Genomic DNA, 18,085 nt, shown 5'->3' with positions numbered 1-18,085 from the left:
TATGACTAAACATTTGCCAGGCTGAGACCACAGGATTTTTATTTTAACAATAAAAGGGACAAAGTGTAAAAGTGTTTCTAATTTGTTGCTAAGCTAAACCTAGTCCATTCTACAGGCTCATAAGTACATAGTTTTTCTCTTTTTTTTTCCCCCTGGGAAAACTATATAGGTCTTCTAGATATTAGTTATCTTACAACAGAAATTTAAGTAAGTAATTAGGCATAAAAATCCATAAACTCTTTCCCTTTCTTATTTGGCAAATGTCTTAGATGTGCAAAACAATTACAGCAAATGGAGTTTACCCATCACTATCATGTTGCGTATTTCACAGTATCTCCTAAACTGTGGTAAGCAGATCATTAATGCCAGAGCAGCAGAGTCTGAGTTTATTTGCACTGTGCTGTGGCTATGGACATGAGGGAAGCTGGACAAGGTCGCTGCATTCATCTCTGCCAATGAGATCCATGCTCCCTTGTGCCGGTGCCTCCCCAGGCTGTATCCAGGTTCAGGTAGACCACTAGGATGTACTTTACCACCAGTTTTGGTATAAAGTTTGGTCCAGACTTCAGTGAAAAATGCAGATTCAAATGTTGAAAATGAAGCTAAGTACTGCAGGAGTTGTAAGAGATTTTGTATCCCACAAGCCTCTTAGAAACGTGTTATCCAGCACGCCACCAGAAATACAGTGTGCTGACAGAGATCTAGTACAACAGTATTACCACAAATAAGATCAGAGCCAGCCACTGAAGGCAAAGAGGCTTTAAGCAAGTCGACAGAGAATAACAGAATTTCATTTTTCATGAACGCTGAAGTAAGGAAAAACAGTAGCTAAGTAAGTTTAGCATTATAGCAAATATTAAAATATGTACAGATTACCACAACACACCATTATTCACATGAATGGGTAAGTGTCCTGTGGAGTGGAAAACACAGGTTAGATTAATAAGTAAAAGAAACAATGCAAATTACATCCCTTAAGGGGTTACCTGATTATTCTACCTGCTCGAGTACCATTTACGCTCATGTTCCTTAATTTTAGTAAGCAACTATAGGCAACCTGTCCTTGCCTGATTTACAGTCAGTATCTTTGTGTTTTCAATTGAGTTAGTAGTTTCCTTCAAAGCCAACTTTCCAATTCCTTTGTCTACTGGCTCCACATAGTATCTCCTTGCAGTGTAATTCCAATCTGTTTTTCAAACTTGGTGCTACCATGTACTGCTGACAAACACTATTAACTTTGGAAAGAATATCTGGAGCATTTTTAAGGAAGCAAAGCGAGAGTTATCTCAGAGGAAACTTCAAAGTCCTGCTTGGTGTAGCCTTTGGAAGAACCATAGAAGAAGAGGCCAGCAGGTCAAGTGAGGTGATTCTGCTCCTCTACTCCACTCTCGTGAGACCACACCTGGGGTACTGTATCCTGCTCTTAGCACTCAGCATAGGAAAGACACGGACCTGTTGGAGCAGATCCAGAGGAGGCCACAAAAATGATCAGAGGGCCAGAGAACCTCTCCTATGAGGATAAGCTGAGAGAATCATAGAAACATCTAGGTTGGAAGGGACCTTCAAGATCATCTAGTCCAACCATCAACCTAACTCTGACAAAAAAAAACATCACTAAACCATGTCCCCCAGCACCATGTCAACCCGTCTTTTGAACACCTCCAAGGTTCAAAAGAGAGCTGGAGCCTGGAGAAGTGAAGGCTCTGGGGAGACCTTATTGAGGCTTAAAGGGGGCCTACAGGAAAGGTGGGGACAAACTTTTTAGCAGGGACTGTTGCGATAGGACAAGGGGTAACGTTTTTAAACTAAAAGAGGGTAGATTCAGATTAGATATAAAGACGACAATTTTTACAATGAGGGAAACACTGGCACAGGGTTCCCAGTGAGGTGGTAGATGCCCCATCCCTGGAAACATTCAAGATCAGGTTGGACGGGCTCTGAGCAGCCTGATCTAGATGAAGATGTCTCTGCTCACTGCAGGGGAGGCTGGACTAGATGTCCTTTCCAACGCAAACTATTCTATGACTCTAAGTGAGGGCATTCACAACGGGGATCCAAAGTTGGGAGGAGGCATGTGAAAAGCTAGTAAGAATAAGCATTTGGTGTTTTGTGAAAGCATGGATACCAAACTAAAGGAAACTAGTTTACATATCAGGAAAGGTTTGTATAACGTTATTTAAACATTAAAAATTTGGAACTGAATTTCAAATATTTACAGTTATTATAGTCCAAAAAATATTAGTATTCCTCAAAAACAAATCAGAGGCAAGCCCAGGATGGCCTCACTGTTTTACTATTTTTACTGGCCTCCTAGGTGGTATCGTTATGAAATATCCAAATAAAAAAGCAGGGTAATATTTGCAAGCATACAATAGTCTGTATCCTTGCTTCTCTCCTTTAATCTTCCAAATTACTATTTATTAACAATAATGAAAAAAGTTCTCTAACAACCAATAACCCTAATTTTCTCTTCTACTGGATAACCCGGGGTTTCTATTTAGAGAACAAAGGGGAAAAGAAGATCTCAGAAACAAGCAGAACTCCATGAAGGAATTATTTATACCTGGATCCTCCTCCCCTGTTCTCAGTACATGGGATTAGAATGTAAGAAAACTTTTTTTAAAAGCTTCTGTAAAAGGAACATTATAGTTTATTACTATTAGAGTGCTAAAACAATCTTTCAACACAAAGCTCTATTGACAAAAGTGTTTTCACGAGGCAATGCTGCTGATCTGATTAAAAGATTTCTCTAATTTTGCAAAATTAACGGTACTGAACACATTAGAAGTTCTGCAAAACATTATTTCCATGCAGTTCCTCTATTTCTTGGCCATTCTCTCCAGTCACTGTAGTACCTATCTGTACTATGTTGACTTTCTATCTATAGCCAACTTGAGAAGTAGTTGTGCCTCTAGGAAAGACTCACACACTTTCCTAAGACTAAAGAACCAGATGAGCCCCTCAAACCAGGGCAATCTGCAGCTTCAATGATTACGCATATTTGTTGCCATTAATCTCCAAACATATACAGTGATTTTTCTGCTACTTCCTAAACACACTACGAGCTAGCAAAGGCATGTCCATTATCCAAACCATATTAACACATGAAGGGCCACCACCTGAAAGAATAAACTCCATAGAAACATTTCCAGATCTTCCGAAGTAAAGCCAAGTTTTTTACCTTCAGACATGTCCGGAAGCACTGAGGAGCCACTTGTCCCTGAAGTGAGTGTCCTAGCCAGAACTGAAGGAATCTTCCTCATGGTGCACAACCTATAGGCAGCACAGAAGAATTTAGTGTCATTAAATAAGAAAATAACTTGGGATTTATTTTTGCAATGGCACTGATTACTTCAGAAACCCCACTCATTTTTAGCCTGATTTTTAGAACCAGATACAATCAGTACATGAGATCAAGCCAGATGAAATTCCAACTGATACCTGTCCTTATCTGAAAGCAGGAAGGAAGAATGGTTCGCTGGCAGTAACTGTTCTCTTCGCTGACTATTCAGATGCCCTGGGACAACCAGCTTAGGCCAAACACCAGCTTTTACCCTGCAGACAACCTAACACAGACAGAGTCTGTGTGCACCTATGAAATCATCCATGATCCTAACCACACACTTTTCCTGCACTTGGCTAGCATGCATACGGTGGAAGACGGAATATCCCAGGAAGGGCCTCCAACACAGTCACATTCATCTAAACCTGGTCTTCTCCTCCATGGCTTAATACTGCTGCAACTCAGAACAAGCCTAAAGTGCAGGATATAACCTGATTAGATTCAGCAAGAAGGGACAACCATGAAAGCCTTCAGAGAACATAATCCACCCAGCAATTCAGTAAATGTTCAACCAGGGAGTAGGCAGTGCAACTCCTCCAGGCAAGCAAAACTGTGGCAACACAAAAATACACCAAGGATTAGCAGGACTAAAACCCCTCATGATAGTTCATGATGCTATCCTGACAAGGTACATGGGCTGCCAGTCCCTTAATTTTCTTCAGCTGGGGCAGGTGTTTCACCTGAAAAAAAAGAAAAAGAGGCAAGTCTGCAGGCACCAGTGAAAAGTAGAGCCATGTACACATCTCTTTCTATGTATATACTCCTCATATACATATCTACAAGTATATATCATGTACACACAAGCTTCCTTTGCCTGCAGGTATACCAGGATTAGTTAAGAGAGTACATAGGGACCCAAAAAATCCCCACCCTAAGATGCCAATAGAGTCTCTTCTTACCAGAGATCACATGAATGGTAATGGTGAAAACTTTAACTGGTGCAGCTCCTGGACTCAACTCGTGTCTCACGGCCCAGCCAGCATCCGACACCCCACTCAGCCCCGCCTGCACCCCCGCAGGGCCTCACCAAGCCCGCTGCCATGCCGAGGCGCCCAGCGGGGCGCCGGCCGCTCCCCACACGGAGGAGCCGGCATGGGCAGGGCCGGGCGCCATCGCCCCCAGCCGCGCTGCGGGAAGTTTTGGGGGTACCACGCCCCGCCATGGGCCCGCCAACCACGGGGCCGAGCCCCCGCATGGCAGCGGGCAGGGAGGGCGAGGCTCGGGGCCTGGCATCCCCAGGCAGGGCCCTGGCCCACCTCCCCGGCACCGCAGAGTGGGAAGAACCACCTCCTCCCCTCAGGGAGCGGCATCTCCTTCGGCCGCCGGCCGTTCCCCCCCCACGGTCCCGCCGCCGAGGGCAACCTTACCGGGTGGCCAGCATGGTGCTCGCCTCGCCGCCACCGGGCCCGGGCCGGGAACCGGGACCAGGATCGGGACTGTCAGCGGTGCCGCCGCCCGCCCAGCGCCTGCGGGACCACGCCCGCCCCAGGCACGCGGTCCTCCAGCACCATAGACGCGCGGCTCCGTTGGCGCAGAAAGTGCTCCGTGCGCGGCCCTTCTCCCACCCACGGGCGGGGCTGCTCGGGGCCGGCCCCCCTCGCCTTTCCCCGCCCCGGGGGCCCGCCGCCCCGAGCCGCTGGGCCCGGGCCGCCCGCCAGCCACTGCCCAGTTTGGACAGGGGCGGGCAGCCGGGCCCTTTTCGCCGGCCGCTCTCGGGGGCCGTTGGTGACCGTTAGGCGCCGGGCGGGCCGCGGCAGAGCGGGCGGGCCCTGCTCGCTGTGCTCTGCGTGGGACTTGATTGCAATAAATACCGATATTTTTTATTTTTTGATTCTTTTGTTTCCGCTGTGTCTTGAGGAGGAGCAGGCTCAGGGGCGCGCAGCCGGGCACTGCCAGGCCCAGATCCCGCCAAGCGCTCTCCGGCCCGGGAGGCGGGGGCAGCGTTCGGCAGCCCTCGGGGGTGGCGGGCCTGGTCCCCACAGCGCCGTGTGCCTCCGGGGCTCGGCGTCCCTCCAGACCACGCTGTCACCTGTTCCCAGACCTCGCACCGCTCAACAGATACCCCCGCTGCCTATGCAATCCACTCCCTGCCCTGCTGCCCACCAGGCCACGTACCCACCCATTTCTAAAATCAGCATGCCATCAAACGCATAGGCCAGCAGCAGCCTTCCAGTAACTAAAAAGGGCCTACCGGAAAGCTGGAGAGGGGACTTTTTATCAGGCCGTGTAGTGATAGGATGAGGGGTAACGGCTTCAAACTGGAAGACAGTTTATTTAGATTAGATATTGGGAAGAAAATTTTCACTGTGAGGGCGGTGAAGCACTGGAACAGGTTGCCCAGGGAAGCTGTGGATGCCCCATCCCTGGAGGTGTTCAAGGCCAGGCTGGATGGGGCTTTGAGCAACCTGCTCTAGTGGAGGTGTCCCTGCCCATGGCAGGGGGGTTGGAACTCGATGATCTTTAAGGTCCCTTCCAATTCTAACCATCCTATGATTCTATGATAATCCATCATGGTCCCTCAGACAAGTGGAGCTATCAGTGCAAGTTAATATCTCTGCAATCAAACCCACCTGCTCACCATTCCTGAATACACCTTATACAGGGTGGTTGCACAGGTGAACCCTCGCCCCTCCAAAATGATCAAGGAGAGATGTGACTGGCATCCTGGGGGCAGGACTAGGAGGGCAAAACAGCATAGATGCTGAAGTTTTAGCAAACAAAATAAGCTTGGCAACAACTGATTTGCATAAACCAGAACACTCATTACGATCTCCTTTGATGGCACTGGGAACTAGTCAATGGCTTCTAGCTGATATACTGCCTAAGTGGGAAAGAACTCATGAGAAAAAACACCAATTAATTGTAGACACATTTGGCACTGCCCAGAATAATGTCTCTCTAGCTCTTGGCTACATCCAAGCTCAGTATCGGTGCAATCTACCATGGTAGCAATTATAAGGGAAGGCGATGAGGGCACCTTGCCACTGAGATTCCAAGGGCAATTTGGGATAATGCAACTCAATTTGAAAGGGATTTCTAATCTTGGTGGCATCTAGTTAATTTGGGCCAAACAAATGGGAAGAAATGGCAAACCATTGATGTTGATGCATATGTTGTATGGGAAAAACAGGGATTTATTTGTGGAAGTAATACAATTAGGGCCCAAGATATTTATCCTGACACTGAACAAAATGCTTGTCATTGTGAAATACATCCTGATGAAACTCCTGAAACTGTATTTGTATATGTTGGAAATGGATATGTTTGTATGAGAACCCTTTGTGAGTCTATATTTACAGACAACACCACTGCAGAGACTTACAATCACTCAAATATCCATATTTGTCATTTTACCACAATTATGGGATGCAACTTTTAACTATTCAGCTCCCACCAATTGCTACAATCTAACTATACATTGTATCAAGATTTATTGCCTACCCTATTGGAATGAATCTCACACTGGTAAGAAAACTGTTGCCACATGATGACCTGAGTCAATTGCTAAAACCAAGTTGGAACAAGGGGCGAAGAACCCTGATTACCTGTCCATCATGATGCAGAAAAGATACATGATATCCTAGAAAGACTGAAGAAAGATGGAAAACTTCACTGGTGGGAACCTCTTCGGATGGTCACCAACAGCAACTGGAATTTTTAATTTGATGCTGCATCCAACTGTAGTTTTGTCAGTTTTGACCTTATTATGTTTATTGCTTATAATCATTATGCATATCAAAGTTTGGCAAAAGATGAAATAAATTATGTTAATCCCACATGCAAAATGTACACAATCAACTGATTTTATATGTGAAATGGCATGTAACTAGCATTAGTTGTGACACTCGAACTAAACAGCTTGACAAATAGTTGGAGTCTTGCCACTGATCTGCAATACGCCACATATTTATGACACAGAGGCAAGAGGTAACCAAGCTACCACTCTGTGAGTCAATAAAGTGGATTGACTGTAGTCACATGGTGGAGTGTGACAGGCTAACTCAACCCCTTAACCAAAGTAGCAGTAGTCTGGTACAGGCTCCAGAGGAGGTAAAGGCCTGAGCCGTAGCCGGGCCAAGAACTACTGTAGTTCCAATATGCTCTCTGAAAACCCACGAAAGAACAGAGTGACACGGTGAGCATCAATGCATATGAGCTTGGAACACCGATCATGTGATTAACACATGAATAGCAGGTGGCTTTTCCAAAACTCATTTATCAAGGAACAAAGAAAGCCGTGGTTACAAGGAGTCTTATGCATACCTTTCCCATCACATGTAATTTGACAACAAGCCAACCACTTTATTCCGTAAATATGGCAGCTCAAGTGGGCCTTCCTTGAGCTCTCCCTGCTAGGCAGCATTGGCTGCATGGTGGTGATCTCCCCTTCAGCTGGGGCACCTCTCAAGTCTGCTCCTCGAGGCAGAGACACCTCTTCCCAATGGCAGATCTTTGTTAAGCGACTGATACCACGCATAACCTTGTGGTATGATAACTTTGATTTGTGACTCGGTAACTTTGATTTTGTCTTGCTAACTTCGATTTGTGACTTGGTAGTTTGGAATCAATGTTCAAATGATTGTGCCGTACAGTAATAGAGTGAAGCTTGCCATCGAACTTTGTCACATTTTTACAACATCATATTAAAACCACTTTTGCTAGTACCTTTGATGGTGGTTCTTTAAGTGATCTGAATCACCCATTCACGACAAATTGGCATAGTCGGCAGGATCCTAAATCAGGATTCGCGACAGGGTGGCAGCCTCCTCCCCTGGCCCGTCACTTGGTGGCACTGTTAGGGAAGGTAATTGAGAGCCTTGATATGTCCTAGGAAGAAATGGTTTAAGAAAACACTGCCTTGTTAAATGAGCTACACGTTTTCCACACACGAGGAATCAACAAATTTAATTCATTAGTGTCCTGGTTTCAGCTGGGACAGAGTTAATTTTCTTTCTAGTGATTGTTCTGTTTCAGATTTGCTATGAAAGAAATGTCAATAATACATATTGTTTGAGTTCTTGCCAGGCATGTGTATAGTTTTCAAGGGCTTTTTTTCAGCTTCCCATAGAAGCTGAGAAGAAGCCTGGACAGAACAGTGGGATGGCCAATGGAATGTTCCATAGCATAAATGTCATGCTCAGAATATAAATGGGGTTAGCCGGGGTGTGGGTATTCGCAATCAGTGCTCAGGACAGTGCGCATTCACCAAGCGGTGAGAGTGACTTGTGTCATTATTATTACTGTTATTATTATTATTTTCTTTTTTCTGATATTGTTTTATTATACTGTCTTTATCTCAACCCAGGAGGTGTTTGCTTTTTTCTTTCCCCTTCCTTTTCTCCCTCTTCTCCCTACCGTTCTTGGGGAGGTGGGAGAGGGGTGAGTGAGCAGCTGCATGGTCCTAGCTGCTGGCTGGGGTTAAACCACAACAATTAGAATTATTTTTATTACTGGGAACTAAAGAACCGTAGAGCAGAGAGGACAATCAGCCTGCATCAGGGTCTGAGGGCAGAGTGGCAGCTCGTGCTCTGCGCAGAGACACCGTAGAGCCAGTAAGGATCTGTCAGAGAACTAGCCCCTAACTGTGCCAGCACCTCTGAGCGACCTGTATATAGGTCACCAGGTGCAGCCAGCCCATGGCTTTCACACTGACCAGAATGTATGTCATTCTCACTAGTCATCTAAATTTGCCAGCAAAAGGTACAGGTACAAAAAGAAGGTATAATTTAGCAAGGAAATTGCTAAAAACTTACCAAAGACACCAAGCTTGTACAAGGATATGAGAAAACAGATGTTCTAGCCAACAGTGAAAGTACATTAACCAGATTATTCATTATTTGCAAGAGTAACGCCTGATCGGTCTTTTTCCTCTATCACCTTCTTTTTGCTATATTACTTCCAAACAAAGTAAACTCAGGCTATGTGAATTGAAAAATAGGATTCGTGTCTCTTTAATACGAGACTCGTGATGGACTGCAGATTTCCTTTTGAAAGACAGAGAGACTGAAGTTGCGTGCCTTGCACACTGAGCGAAACCCGCCCGCAACCAACCCTCGCTACTAGCACGGTTTTTCTGTCATGGATGCGGTGCGAGCACTTCCCTTCTGTTTTATGACCACGTAACCAGGCACAAGCGAGGGGCCTGGCGGGTGAGCCTCATTGGTGGTCCCACACCCTGAAACATCTTACTCACAAGCCCTATCCCCAGCTACAGCCCTTGTAAACACCAGCCCGTACAGTCACACGCCTCTTGCTACGTCACCACGCATAGACCAGCTCTGTGTGTCTACTGAGAAAAGTTGAGAGCGCTACTGCAAAGCTTCTCATTCATCTGGTCATGGGAAAAAATGTGGAAAACTGGTATGGGTGCGTGCTGAAGGTTCAAAAACCAAGATGCCATGAAAAGAATCAGCTCTGGACAGACCAAAAGACTGTGCCAAAAGACAATATGATGTATAGAATCATAGAATCACAGAACCATAGAATGGTTTGGGTTGGAAAGGACCTTAAAGATCATCGTGTTCCAGCCCCCCTGCCCTGGGCAGGGACACCTCCCACTAGAGCAGGTTGCTCAAAGCCCCATCCAGCCTGGCCTTGAACACTTCCAGGGATGGGGCTTCCACAACTTCCCTGGGCAACCTGTTCCAGTGTCTCACCACCCTCACAGGAAAGAATTTCTTCCTAAGATCTAATCTAAATCTACCCTCTTTCAGTTTAAAACCGTTACCTCTCATCCTATTGTTACACTCCTTGATAAAGAGTCCCTCCCCGTCTTTTCTGTAGGCCCTCCTGTTCATCTTGGAAACCCCTATTAGCTTTAAGGAAAAATTTAGATTTCCTGGGTTTCCTTTTAGAGTCTGAGATACAGCACCCAAGAACACTGATTTAAGTATATTGTGGGATCAGAGCCAAAGGAACTTCTACTGTATCCAAAACATAAAGTCATAAAATTGAGGCCTGGCTTGATTTTTCCCCAACATTTATTTCTGTAACTCCTATACCCCAAATTATTTGCATGCATGATATAGATGATTTGTGGATGTAGGCAGATAATTAGTTATGTCTAAATCCTGAATTCATCAAATTGCATAATTACAAATGACAGATGAGATATATCATCTTACAGGAACGGGGTTCTAATGATCTAAAATACATTTTCAAAGATAATAATTCAAAATCATGGTCCTTTTATTTCCAGCATATGGAAATTCAGATAGTTTTATTATGTGAAACTGTTAATTTTGCATTTGCCTCAAATTCTGAGCAGTGCTACTGCAATATTTGTTTACTATTTTTACTGTTCTGACAGAAATGAGTATTTTTTTCAATATACAGCCTAGTGTTGATAAACTGTAATTGTAAGTTGCTTGAAAAAAATCTGGAAGCAACTGTGAACTCATAAATATCAATGTGAGTTCTGACTAAGAAAAAGAAATCATTGAGTTGAAAATGCTGAGAATCCTGAATGTTGCCCAAAGACTAGTCTGGAAAAATAACAGGTCGACACTGAATATTAATTGCATTTTCTGTATTTTGCTCCAGAGATTTGACAGGAGGTATAATTTGGAGATACAATTTGGAGATATAATTTGGGTTGCAATACTTGAGAACATTTAATACTGTAATCAAAAATTATTAACTCACTGCATTTTAATGTGGAATAAGCAGTTCTTCTCCTTCCCTCTCTTATTTATTATAAACAGAGAACCTTTGAGGCATGAGAGAGGCATTCATATGGGAATTCAAGGAATCTTTCTAGCGAAGGAGGAAATCAAAAATTAAAATACCAGAAGTAAAGGAGAGTTTGATTAGTTGAACAGTAAAGAAAGCAAGCTGGTGCCCACTTTTGGCCTTTCCCTCCAGCCTCCAAGAGAATAGTCAGATAAAAATATGTTAACAGTACTACTGTCCAGCTGCGGTCCCACAACTCCGAATAAATTGTTCATTTGCATCACCACGAAAGGATTTTTGGAAACTTGCATGGCTATTTCCTGTAGCTTGAGACTAGACAAGACCTCTATTTTCAGAAAGGATGTTGGGAAAACTTGCCTCAGCCAGATATGTAGCACTCTGTGTGCTTTTATTAACAACACTTCCTGTTGCATGCTAATAAAGAAAGTGCCGCTTGCTATTTTGCATGAAATTTTCTGTCTCCCAACTTACAAGATTTAGGGAGGAGACAAAAGGAGAATAAGAGGAACAACACACATGATCTTTTTAGATATTTCTAACCATTCAAACACCAAAGTACCAACCCTCCTGGTGGAAATGCAGATGAATTCCCAGACGGCAGGTTCTGCACGGAAGAAGCTGCTGGCTGGTAACAGAAGAACGAGCTAATCCAGACTCCAGTGCATATTTCACTATAACAGGTTATTTCAACATACCTTAAACACATTTGCCATCTACTTTCCAGCAAATATATTTGCATAATTTGAAAAACTTGATTCTTTTCAGGAGTCTTACCAGTACTCGTTCCCTCTAGGAGAAGTGCAAATAAAAAGGCTGACCACTCAAGGGTAAAATCTGAGCCCTATGCAAGTCATCAGAGATTTCACCACTGACCTCAGCTAGATCAAGACGACACAAAACCTGCTCCAAGGCAAACAGACCTGAGACAGAAGGAAGAAGCTGATTCTAAAGTACAAGGCCTACCAGTCTGATTCATTCACAAAACTGAGTTCTTTTAGAACCTCTTTGTAAAATATTCTTAGCATTCTTATTAACCTTGCTTATTCTGAAAAAATATCTCTAGTAACGTAGAACTAAATAACTACAGTGTAGTCTCTGAGATCTACGTATCTTAATTATATATTTTTCATTTTATTTTTATTTTTAAATTCTCTGCATTTCCTAGTTTTCATGAAATTATTTTTGATACTTTAGGAAATTTTTAAATAGTTTTTTCTTCTGCCCTGGGAATTTGAAAGCTAACTCCAAGGAACTGTATTCACTGGGGTAACACAATATCAGCATATTTCTGGGCAAGTTAAAGCAGGACTTTCAAAAACAGTCAAGGTGTAAAATGCTTTTTTTTTTTTTTTTCTGAAACTTCAACTTCTAAAATCATATGACTTTTCTGACTTCAGAATGAAAGAAACCAGGCACTTTCTGCTCTTACACAACAGTAGGTTTCCTGACAGCATGACTTCCTCATTGTGAAATGCAAAACAAAAAAAAGTTGACACAAAACAAACACTCTTAAGTCTTTCACAGAGGCAGTATTGCCTGTTTCTGATCCCAGTCAGATCATTTCTAGGGTTTGAAAAAATGCTTATTCATTAAATATATGTAGTTAGGCTGGGTCTATTCTTTGCTAGTTTATTTAGATCCAGTCTCCCTACCAAAAGCCCTGTCCTGAAGGGACAAATCTTAACTTTTCTACTACTAGCCATTGGCTGTTCCTTTGTGTTTTGGAAATGCTTCTGTTCTCTGGGCATCTCCATTTTTGCTCTGATAGAGGGTAAACTGAGCCAGTTAGGGTGTTTGCGTAAATCATAAATTACTCTTCCAGGACTCTAGGCAGTTTCCACTGTGTGCCAAAGGACTTTCTTGGCTAACACCAGTCACCAGAATGCACACTTCTTTATACAATTCTCATGCTCCATGCTGGTCCCTCTGCCTAAATGAAGGTGAACCTTGTAAATCGATGGATACACTGAAAAATAGAGTGCAAGTGTTGTGAGAGTATTTGGGAATCCAGGTTTTTACTCTGCAGCGGTAGCATGACTTAGTCTTCCCATATCCCAAATCACTCCTAAAACAAGCCAGTTTAAGCTAAATGTAAAATAAAGAGCTCCTTTACAGTACCTAAGCATGGACATGATACTTGCCAAGTTTATAGAAGGGGGTGAGAAGAAAACCATTCATATGCCAAAGAATTATACTTCTCCTCCGGGTGGCCCATCTGGTAGGTCTATAGACACGCATGGTCATCTGGATCAGGATCCAGCTCTCATTCCGCAGCATGCGTCTACAGCTGTAGGTAATGTTCGGAGGAAGAGCTGGGCTGGGGATAATTCCTCCATCCTTTCATACTCTAAAGACATTTTTGTGGAGTTTATTCAGACTGGATTTCCCCACTGCACCCACCTCTCTCCTCAGGGACACCCGTGCCTCCGTCAGGACGGGGTCTCAGCCTCCCTCACGGCAAACCCCTCCTGCTTTGAAAACACTCCTGCCCATCTTGCTTCTCCCAGCACTACCCCTTCCTCTCCAGTCCGGGAAAGTGGGTCCGTTGTGGTGTGTGTGTGTCAGGCTGGAAAATGTCCCAAACCCGAGTAAAACTTAAGTGTTTTGAAGCCTTTTCCATCAGGAGGAAAAGGGCGTGTCTTGGTACAAGACACCCCAACGTAGGGCTCGATACGGATCACTACTTAATACTTCAAGCAAGTACAAAGGCTTGGAATTTTTTTTTTCCCCACACAGCGCTAATAAACACCGTCGCGAAGGTGGCCGTACCCGCCGAGGGCAAAGCCTGCGGCCCAGGCGGTGCCAGGGCCCCTAAGATGGTGCCGCAGCGCCCAGCCCGGGGCGGTGGCAGTCGCTGTGCCACCGACGGGCTCGCTTTCTGGGGAACGCTGGCAGCCGGTGCCGGGAGAGGCCGGCAGCCGCGGGTGGGCTCCCCGGGCGGGATCGGGGTCCCCTCAGGCCCCGGCCCGCTGCCGTCCCGCACCGCGCTGAGGGAGAAGGGGCGACGCTGACCCGGGCGCCCTGCAGAGCCTCCCGGCTCCGCTAGGGGGCGCCACCCCCGGGGGGAGGGGAGGGCGAGTCACGAGACACCCCGTACCAGCTGTTGCTGGCAGGCTGAGGCAAGATTCCGGGGACGGGCACTATGATTGGCTGAGGGCGAGCACGGCATGCGCTCCCCATTGGCTTGCGTGAGGAGAGAGGCGGAGCGTGGGTATCTATAAATAGGGATGCCGGGGCCAGCCACCCGGCACAGTTTGTGTCGGGGACGCTGCAACTGGTGGTGGAGGGTGAGCCTTGTCTGATCAGCGCCGCCGGGACATGCTCGCAGCCTGACTGACCGCAGGTGGCCGTCGCGCCCGGGACACGAATGAAGAAACAGTTGCTCCTCCTGTTCACACACCGGGGACTCGTCAGCCGAGGGGGCCGCAGGGGGAAGCGCCGTCGAAAATGGCCTCGTTTAGCATCCGCGCCGCGCGTCCTGAGGATTGCCCCGACCTGCTGCGACTGATCAAGGTGCGGGGCGGGGAGCGGCGGCTGGAGGCGGGGGGGAGGGGGACAGGGTCGCTCCGGTAGCAGGTGAAACCGGCCGCTCCGTGCCCCCCGCACCGTGCCCGGAGGTCCGGTGAGGCGCCGGGTCTGCCCGAGATGGGCAGGCCGGGTTTGGGGCAGGTCCGCGGCCTTCAGCGGTGCTGAGGAGACGGCGGGGGGGGAAGGGGACGCGGGGCACCTCTGCCCTTCCGTCTGGGGAAAAACAAGCTCTTGCGCAAGGCCGCGGGGGGGGGGGTTGGGGGGGGAGCGGCCAATGGGGAAGCGGCCGCGGGGGGAGCCGGCTGACATCTCTCTGCCTTCTCTTCTAGGAACTGGCGAAGTACGAGGACATGGAGGACCAAGTGGTGCTGACTGAGAAAGGTACACAAGGCGGGAACCTGCTCGGCGGGTCGGTAGCCCGGTGTCGGTGTCTGTAGCTCAGGTGCCCGGTTTGTTCTGTTTTTCTAGAACTACTTGAGGATGGTTTTGGCGAGCACCCTTTCTACCACTGTCTGGTCGCAGAAGTGCCAAAAGAACAGTGGTCGTCTGAAGGTGAGACTTATTTTTAGACACTAAATACACAAGAGGCATCGTAGACTTAATGTTATCAATTATACATAAGGTTCCACCAATGAATTGGGGTAGGAGGAATAGGTTAACTGTTAAATGCAGTAACATATAGTGATACTCTACTGAAGTAGTTGCTAATCCTGGAGGCATGGGAAGATCAGGTATAACGTAATGTGCTTGACTCCAATTAATTAAATGGCTTTTCTTGTTTGACCCTGACTTACCTTTATGTAATCCTGTTGAATCACATTTTTTTCTTTAATTTGTCCCCAATCTTCAGGTTACAGTCTCTAGCTTCGCCATGTACATGGCCCTTCCGTGTACATGGATGGGCGGGGAGGTAACTAAAAGATCCGTTACACAATAAAGTAGATGATCATAATATGAGGTAAGGTCTACAGGGACAAGTGCTATTCCCAAACCTTTACCAAAGACACAGTAGATCAGAAATCTGTTTGCACGCTTCTCTTACAGTATGTGCAGAGTGTTATGGCAGATATAGTTAAAGTACTCAAGGTTTAGGTTTGAGTGGGCTGGAAGAGTTGGTTTCTCTTCCCTGTTGAGCCACAGAATTATAATTGAAGCTGCAGCTTTTCTTACTGTGACTTTATGGTGCTGAAAGTAAAGACAACAGCGTGATGCTCTCAGTGGAGCCGTAAGTTGAGGTGCTGGAAATGCTGCTGTAAAGGTGGCCTGTGAGCATGCCTTCTTGCACAGTTACTGAGTTACTGAGGAATATACATTGGAAGATCAGTGTTTTTTAGTGTTTGATAAACTGTTCTGGTTGCTAAGGAAGCATAGCTGGAGCACTCATCTAGACTATGAACTGCTGTGTAAAGTTTTTACTTGTATTCCAGAAGGGGAATACTGATAAATCAGTAGGGTATGCATTTGTAGAAAAAAAGCCTTGTGTTCAGCACTTACTATGACAGTGCTTTTGAGGATTTCAGGGTATGGCAAGGGCAATCTTCACTCTGTTAGGTTGATACAAGTTTGTCAGAACTTGTCTTTTCAATTGTGTACCTAATTCTAACCTAATAGCAAACGGCTGCATGTTACAGAAAGAATCTGTATCTTTAAACATGCATGTAAGACTTAATATTTTTGCCTTTTAAATTCAGACTAGCTAAAGTTACATGCTTTGTTTCAGAACACTGCATTGTGGGCTTTGCCATGTATTACTTCACTTATGATCCATGGATTGGAAAACTTCTGTATCTTGAAGATTTTTATGTGATGGCTGAGTATAGAGGTATGTGTTACAGAATTAGATGAGTTGCTTCCTATAGGGCTTCTTTAAAATTAAAACTTACTTTCTTGTGTGTGTTTGTGTTTTGTTTTTTTTTTTAGGACTTGGCATTGGGTCAGAAATTCTGAAGAACTTGAGTCAGGTATGTATAAGTGATAAGTCTAAACGAGCAGAACTGAGGACACATGGCCAGGCAGTATTCTTGCTGTTCTGTGAACTGCATGAGAGCTTCTCCTTCAGTGCTATTCAGAATTAAATTTAAGGAGGTGACAGGACCCTAGATGGCTTAAGACATTGTCTAGAGTGAGGAGTGCTGATGTAATGTACAGAATGAACTTGATGACTTCTGATGATACACAGTTATTTGCTGAGTAGTCTTGCCAGTTCGTACTGGGCTTATTATTTAGGGCTGCTGTTTGAAACCTGTTGTGTTTTGCACTTTGGCAGGTTGCTGTGAAGTGCCGCTGCAGCAGTATGCACTTCCTCGTTGCGGAGTGGAACGAACCGTCCATCAGGTTCTATAAGAGAAGGGGTGCCTCTGATCTGTCCACTGAGGAGGGGTGGAGGCTCTTCAAAATTGACAAAGAGTATCTCTTGAAGATGGCAACAGAAGAGTGAGAGATTATTCCAGCAAATAAATTCTTTCTGCGAATATATATGCTCTCTGAATAAACTTTCTTGCTTTCTGTGTACAGTTTGTAGTGGAATAAAGTAGCCTGGATGCTAATAATGAAAAATGCTATGCAGGTGTGGCCGTAGAGTAATTGGCACTGTGATCTGGAGTTGAGGCATCTGTGAAGTTGAGTATGTGCTTGTGTGCATCCTTTACCAGTGTGGGCTTGTGGTCTTTGTATATAGAAACTTCATTCTTGTAAGTGTCATTCAAATGTGTACAATGTACACACTGGTAGGGTTTGTTTTAATTATTGCCTTTTATAAAAATAAAATAGTGTTTTCACTTCATGGCAGTAGTTCTGACTTTAATTCTCACATAAGAGTTGTCAGATAACGTGCAAGTTGATAAAAGTCTTTTGAATTCACCCAAACATATCACGAGCGAAGCCTGATTTACCACAGCCCCAGGGAGATGAAAGGTACACTTGGGTGCCCGCAGGACCTGTGGGAAGGTTCTGTGCGCATCTGAAGCTGAGTGTTTGGAGGAATTTTGAGATCAGTCCCTGCTTCCTGTGTGGTGCAGAGCATCCTCTCAAGTGAGCGCTCTGTGCAAGTGAGCTACATTTGAGTTGCAGTTGGTTCATTTGGACTCCTTCAATTAGGCTGAGGGTCTCAGCCCTCTAGGAAGCAGCTCCAAAAACCAATGGAGCTTGGGATGTTGCCTCCTTGGGACTTTAAGTGAACTGGAGGGCACCTCAGTTAGGAGGATGTAGCCTTGAAGGGTAAGAGGCACCTAGTTGAAGCTTCAAAGCCTAAATCACAAAAATAGGTTTGACTGGTCAGGAGTAGGAGGAAGTATTGCTTTTACAAACCGCAAAAAACTCTCCCTTATGCAAGTCTTAAAACATCAGACTTGACTGTTTGTGGTAATCGGGGTTTATGTAGGTGGTTTCGGACACTGGACAGTTTTTCACCTGCCTCAGTGCTCTGTAGTCTGTGGCAGTGCTGAAAGTCCCTGAAATGAAGTGCTGTGTTTAAACAGTGAAAAACTCAAGATACTGCATGTTTGCACCTTTGAACAGTAGCAA

At 45.4% G+C, this 18,085-nt stretch overlaps 2 protein-coding genes across 3 annotated transcripts in view; one reads left to right on the top strand and one right to left on the bottom strand.

Moving 5' to 3' along the window:
* The window catches only part of ACOT9 (acyl-CoA thioesterase 9), a 29,136-nt gene extending 24,226 nt beyond the window's left edge, over positions 1-4,910 (bottom strand). The window contains exons 1-3 of one of the 2 annotated variants that reach the window (XM_074147451.1): positions 4,711-4,910; positions 3,182-3,273; positions 887-913 (exon numbers count right to left, since the gene is read on the bottom strand). In XM_074147451.1, coding sequence (XP_074003552.1) covers positions 887-913; positions 3,182-3,273; positions 4,711-4,724 — 133 coding nt within the window. In that variant the 5' untranslated portion in view covers positions 4,725-4,910. Of the gene's footprint in view, positions 1-886; positions 914-3,181; positions 3,274-4,710 lie in introns of those variants that run through there. The other variant, XM_074147459.1, reaches the window with a different exon arrangement.
* A 9,371-nt stretch (positions 4,911-14,281) lies between these two features.
* SAT1 (spermidine/spermine N1-acetyltransferase 1) lies at positions 14,282-17,425 on the top strand. Its single transcript, XM_074144305.1, has 6 exons — positions 14,282-14,548; positions 14,893-14,944; positions 15,032-15,115; positions 16,284-16,385; positions 16,484-16,524; positions 16,830-17,425. Exons 1-6 carry the CDS (start codon positions 14,483-14,485, stop codon positions 16,998-17,000), a joined length of 516 nt encoding a protein of 171 aa, XP_074000406.1. The 5' UTR covers positions 14,282-14,482; the 3' UTR covers positions 17,001-17,425.
* The last annotated feature ends 660 nt before the right edge of the window (positions 17,426-18,085 follow it).

The sequence above is a fragment of the Numenius arquata genome, chromosome 1, assembly GCF_964106895.1.
Source record: "Numenius arquata chromosome 1, bNumArq3.hap1.1, whole genome shotgun sequence".
NCBI lineage: Eukaryota > Metazoa > Chordata > Aves > Charadriiformes > Scolopacidae > Numenius > Numenius arquata.
The sequence above is the reverse complement of the archived record's forward strand: the minus strand, read 5'-3'. Positions and strand labels throughout refer to the sequence as shown.

Coding starts and splice junctions, on each gene's coding strand:
- SAT1 (XM_074144305.1), top strand. CDS start 14,483: ATGGCCTCGTTTAGCATCCGCGCCGCGCGTCCTGAGGATTGCCCCGAC. Junction 14,945..15,031: donor AGTGGTGCTGACTGAGAAAG/GTACACAAGGCG, acceptor CTGTTTTTCTAG/AACTACTTGAGGATGGTTTT. Junction 16,386..16,483: donor TGTGATGGCTGAGTATAGAG/GTATGTGTTACA, acceptor TTTTTTTTTTAG/GACTTGGCATTGGGTCAGAA.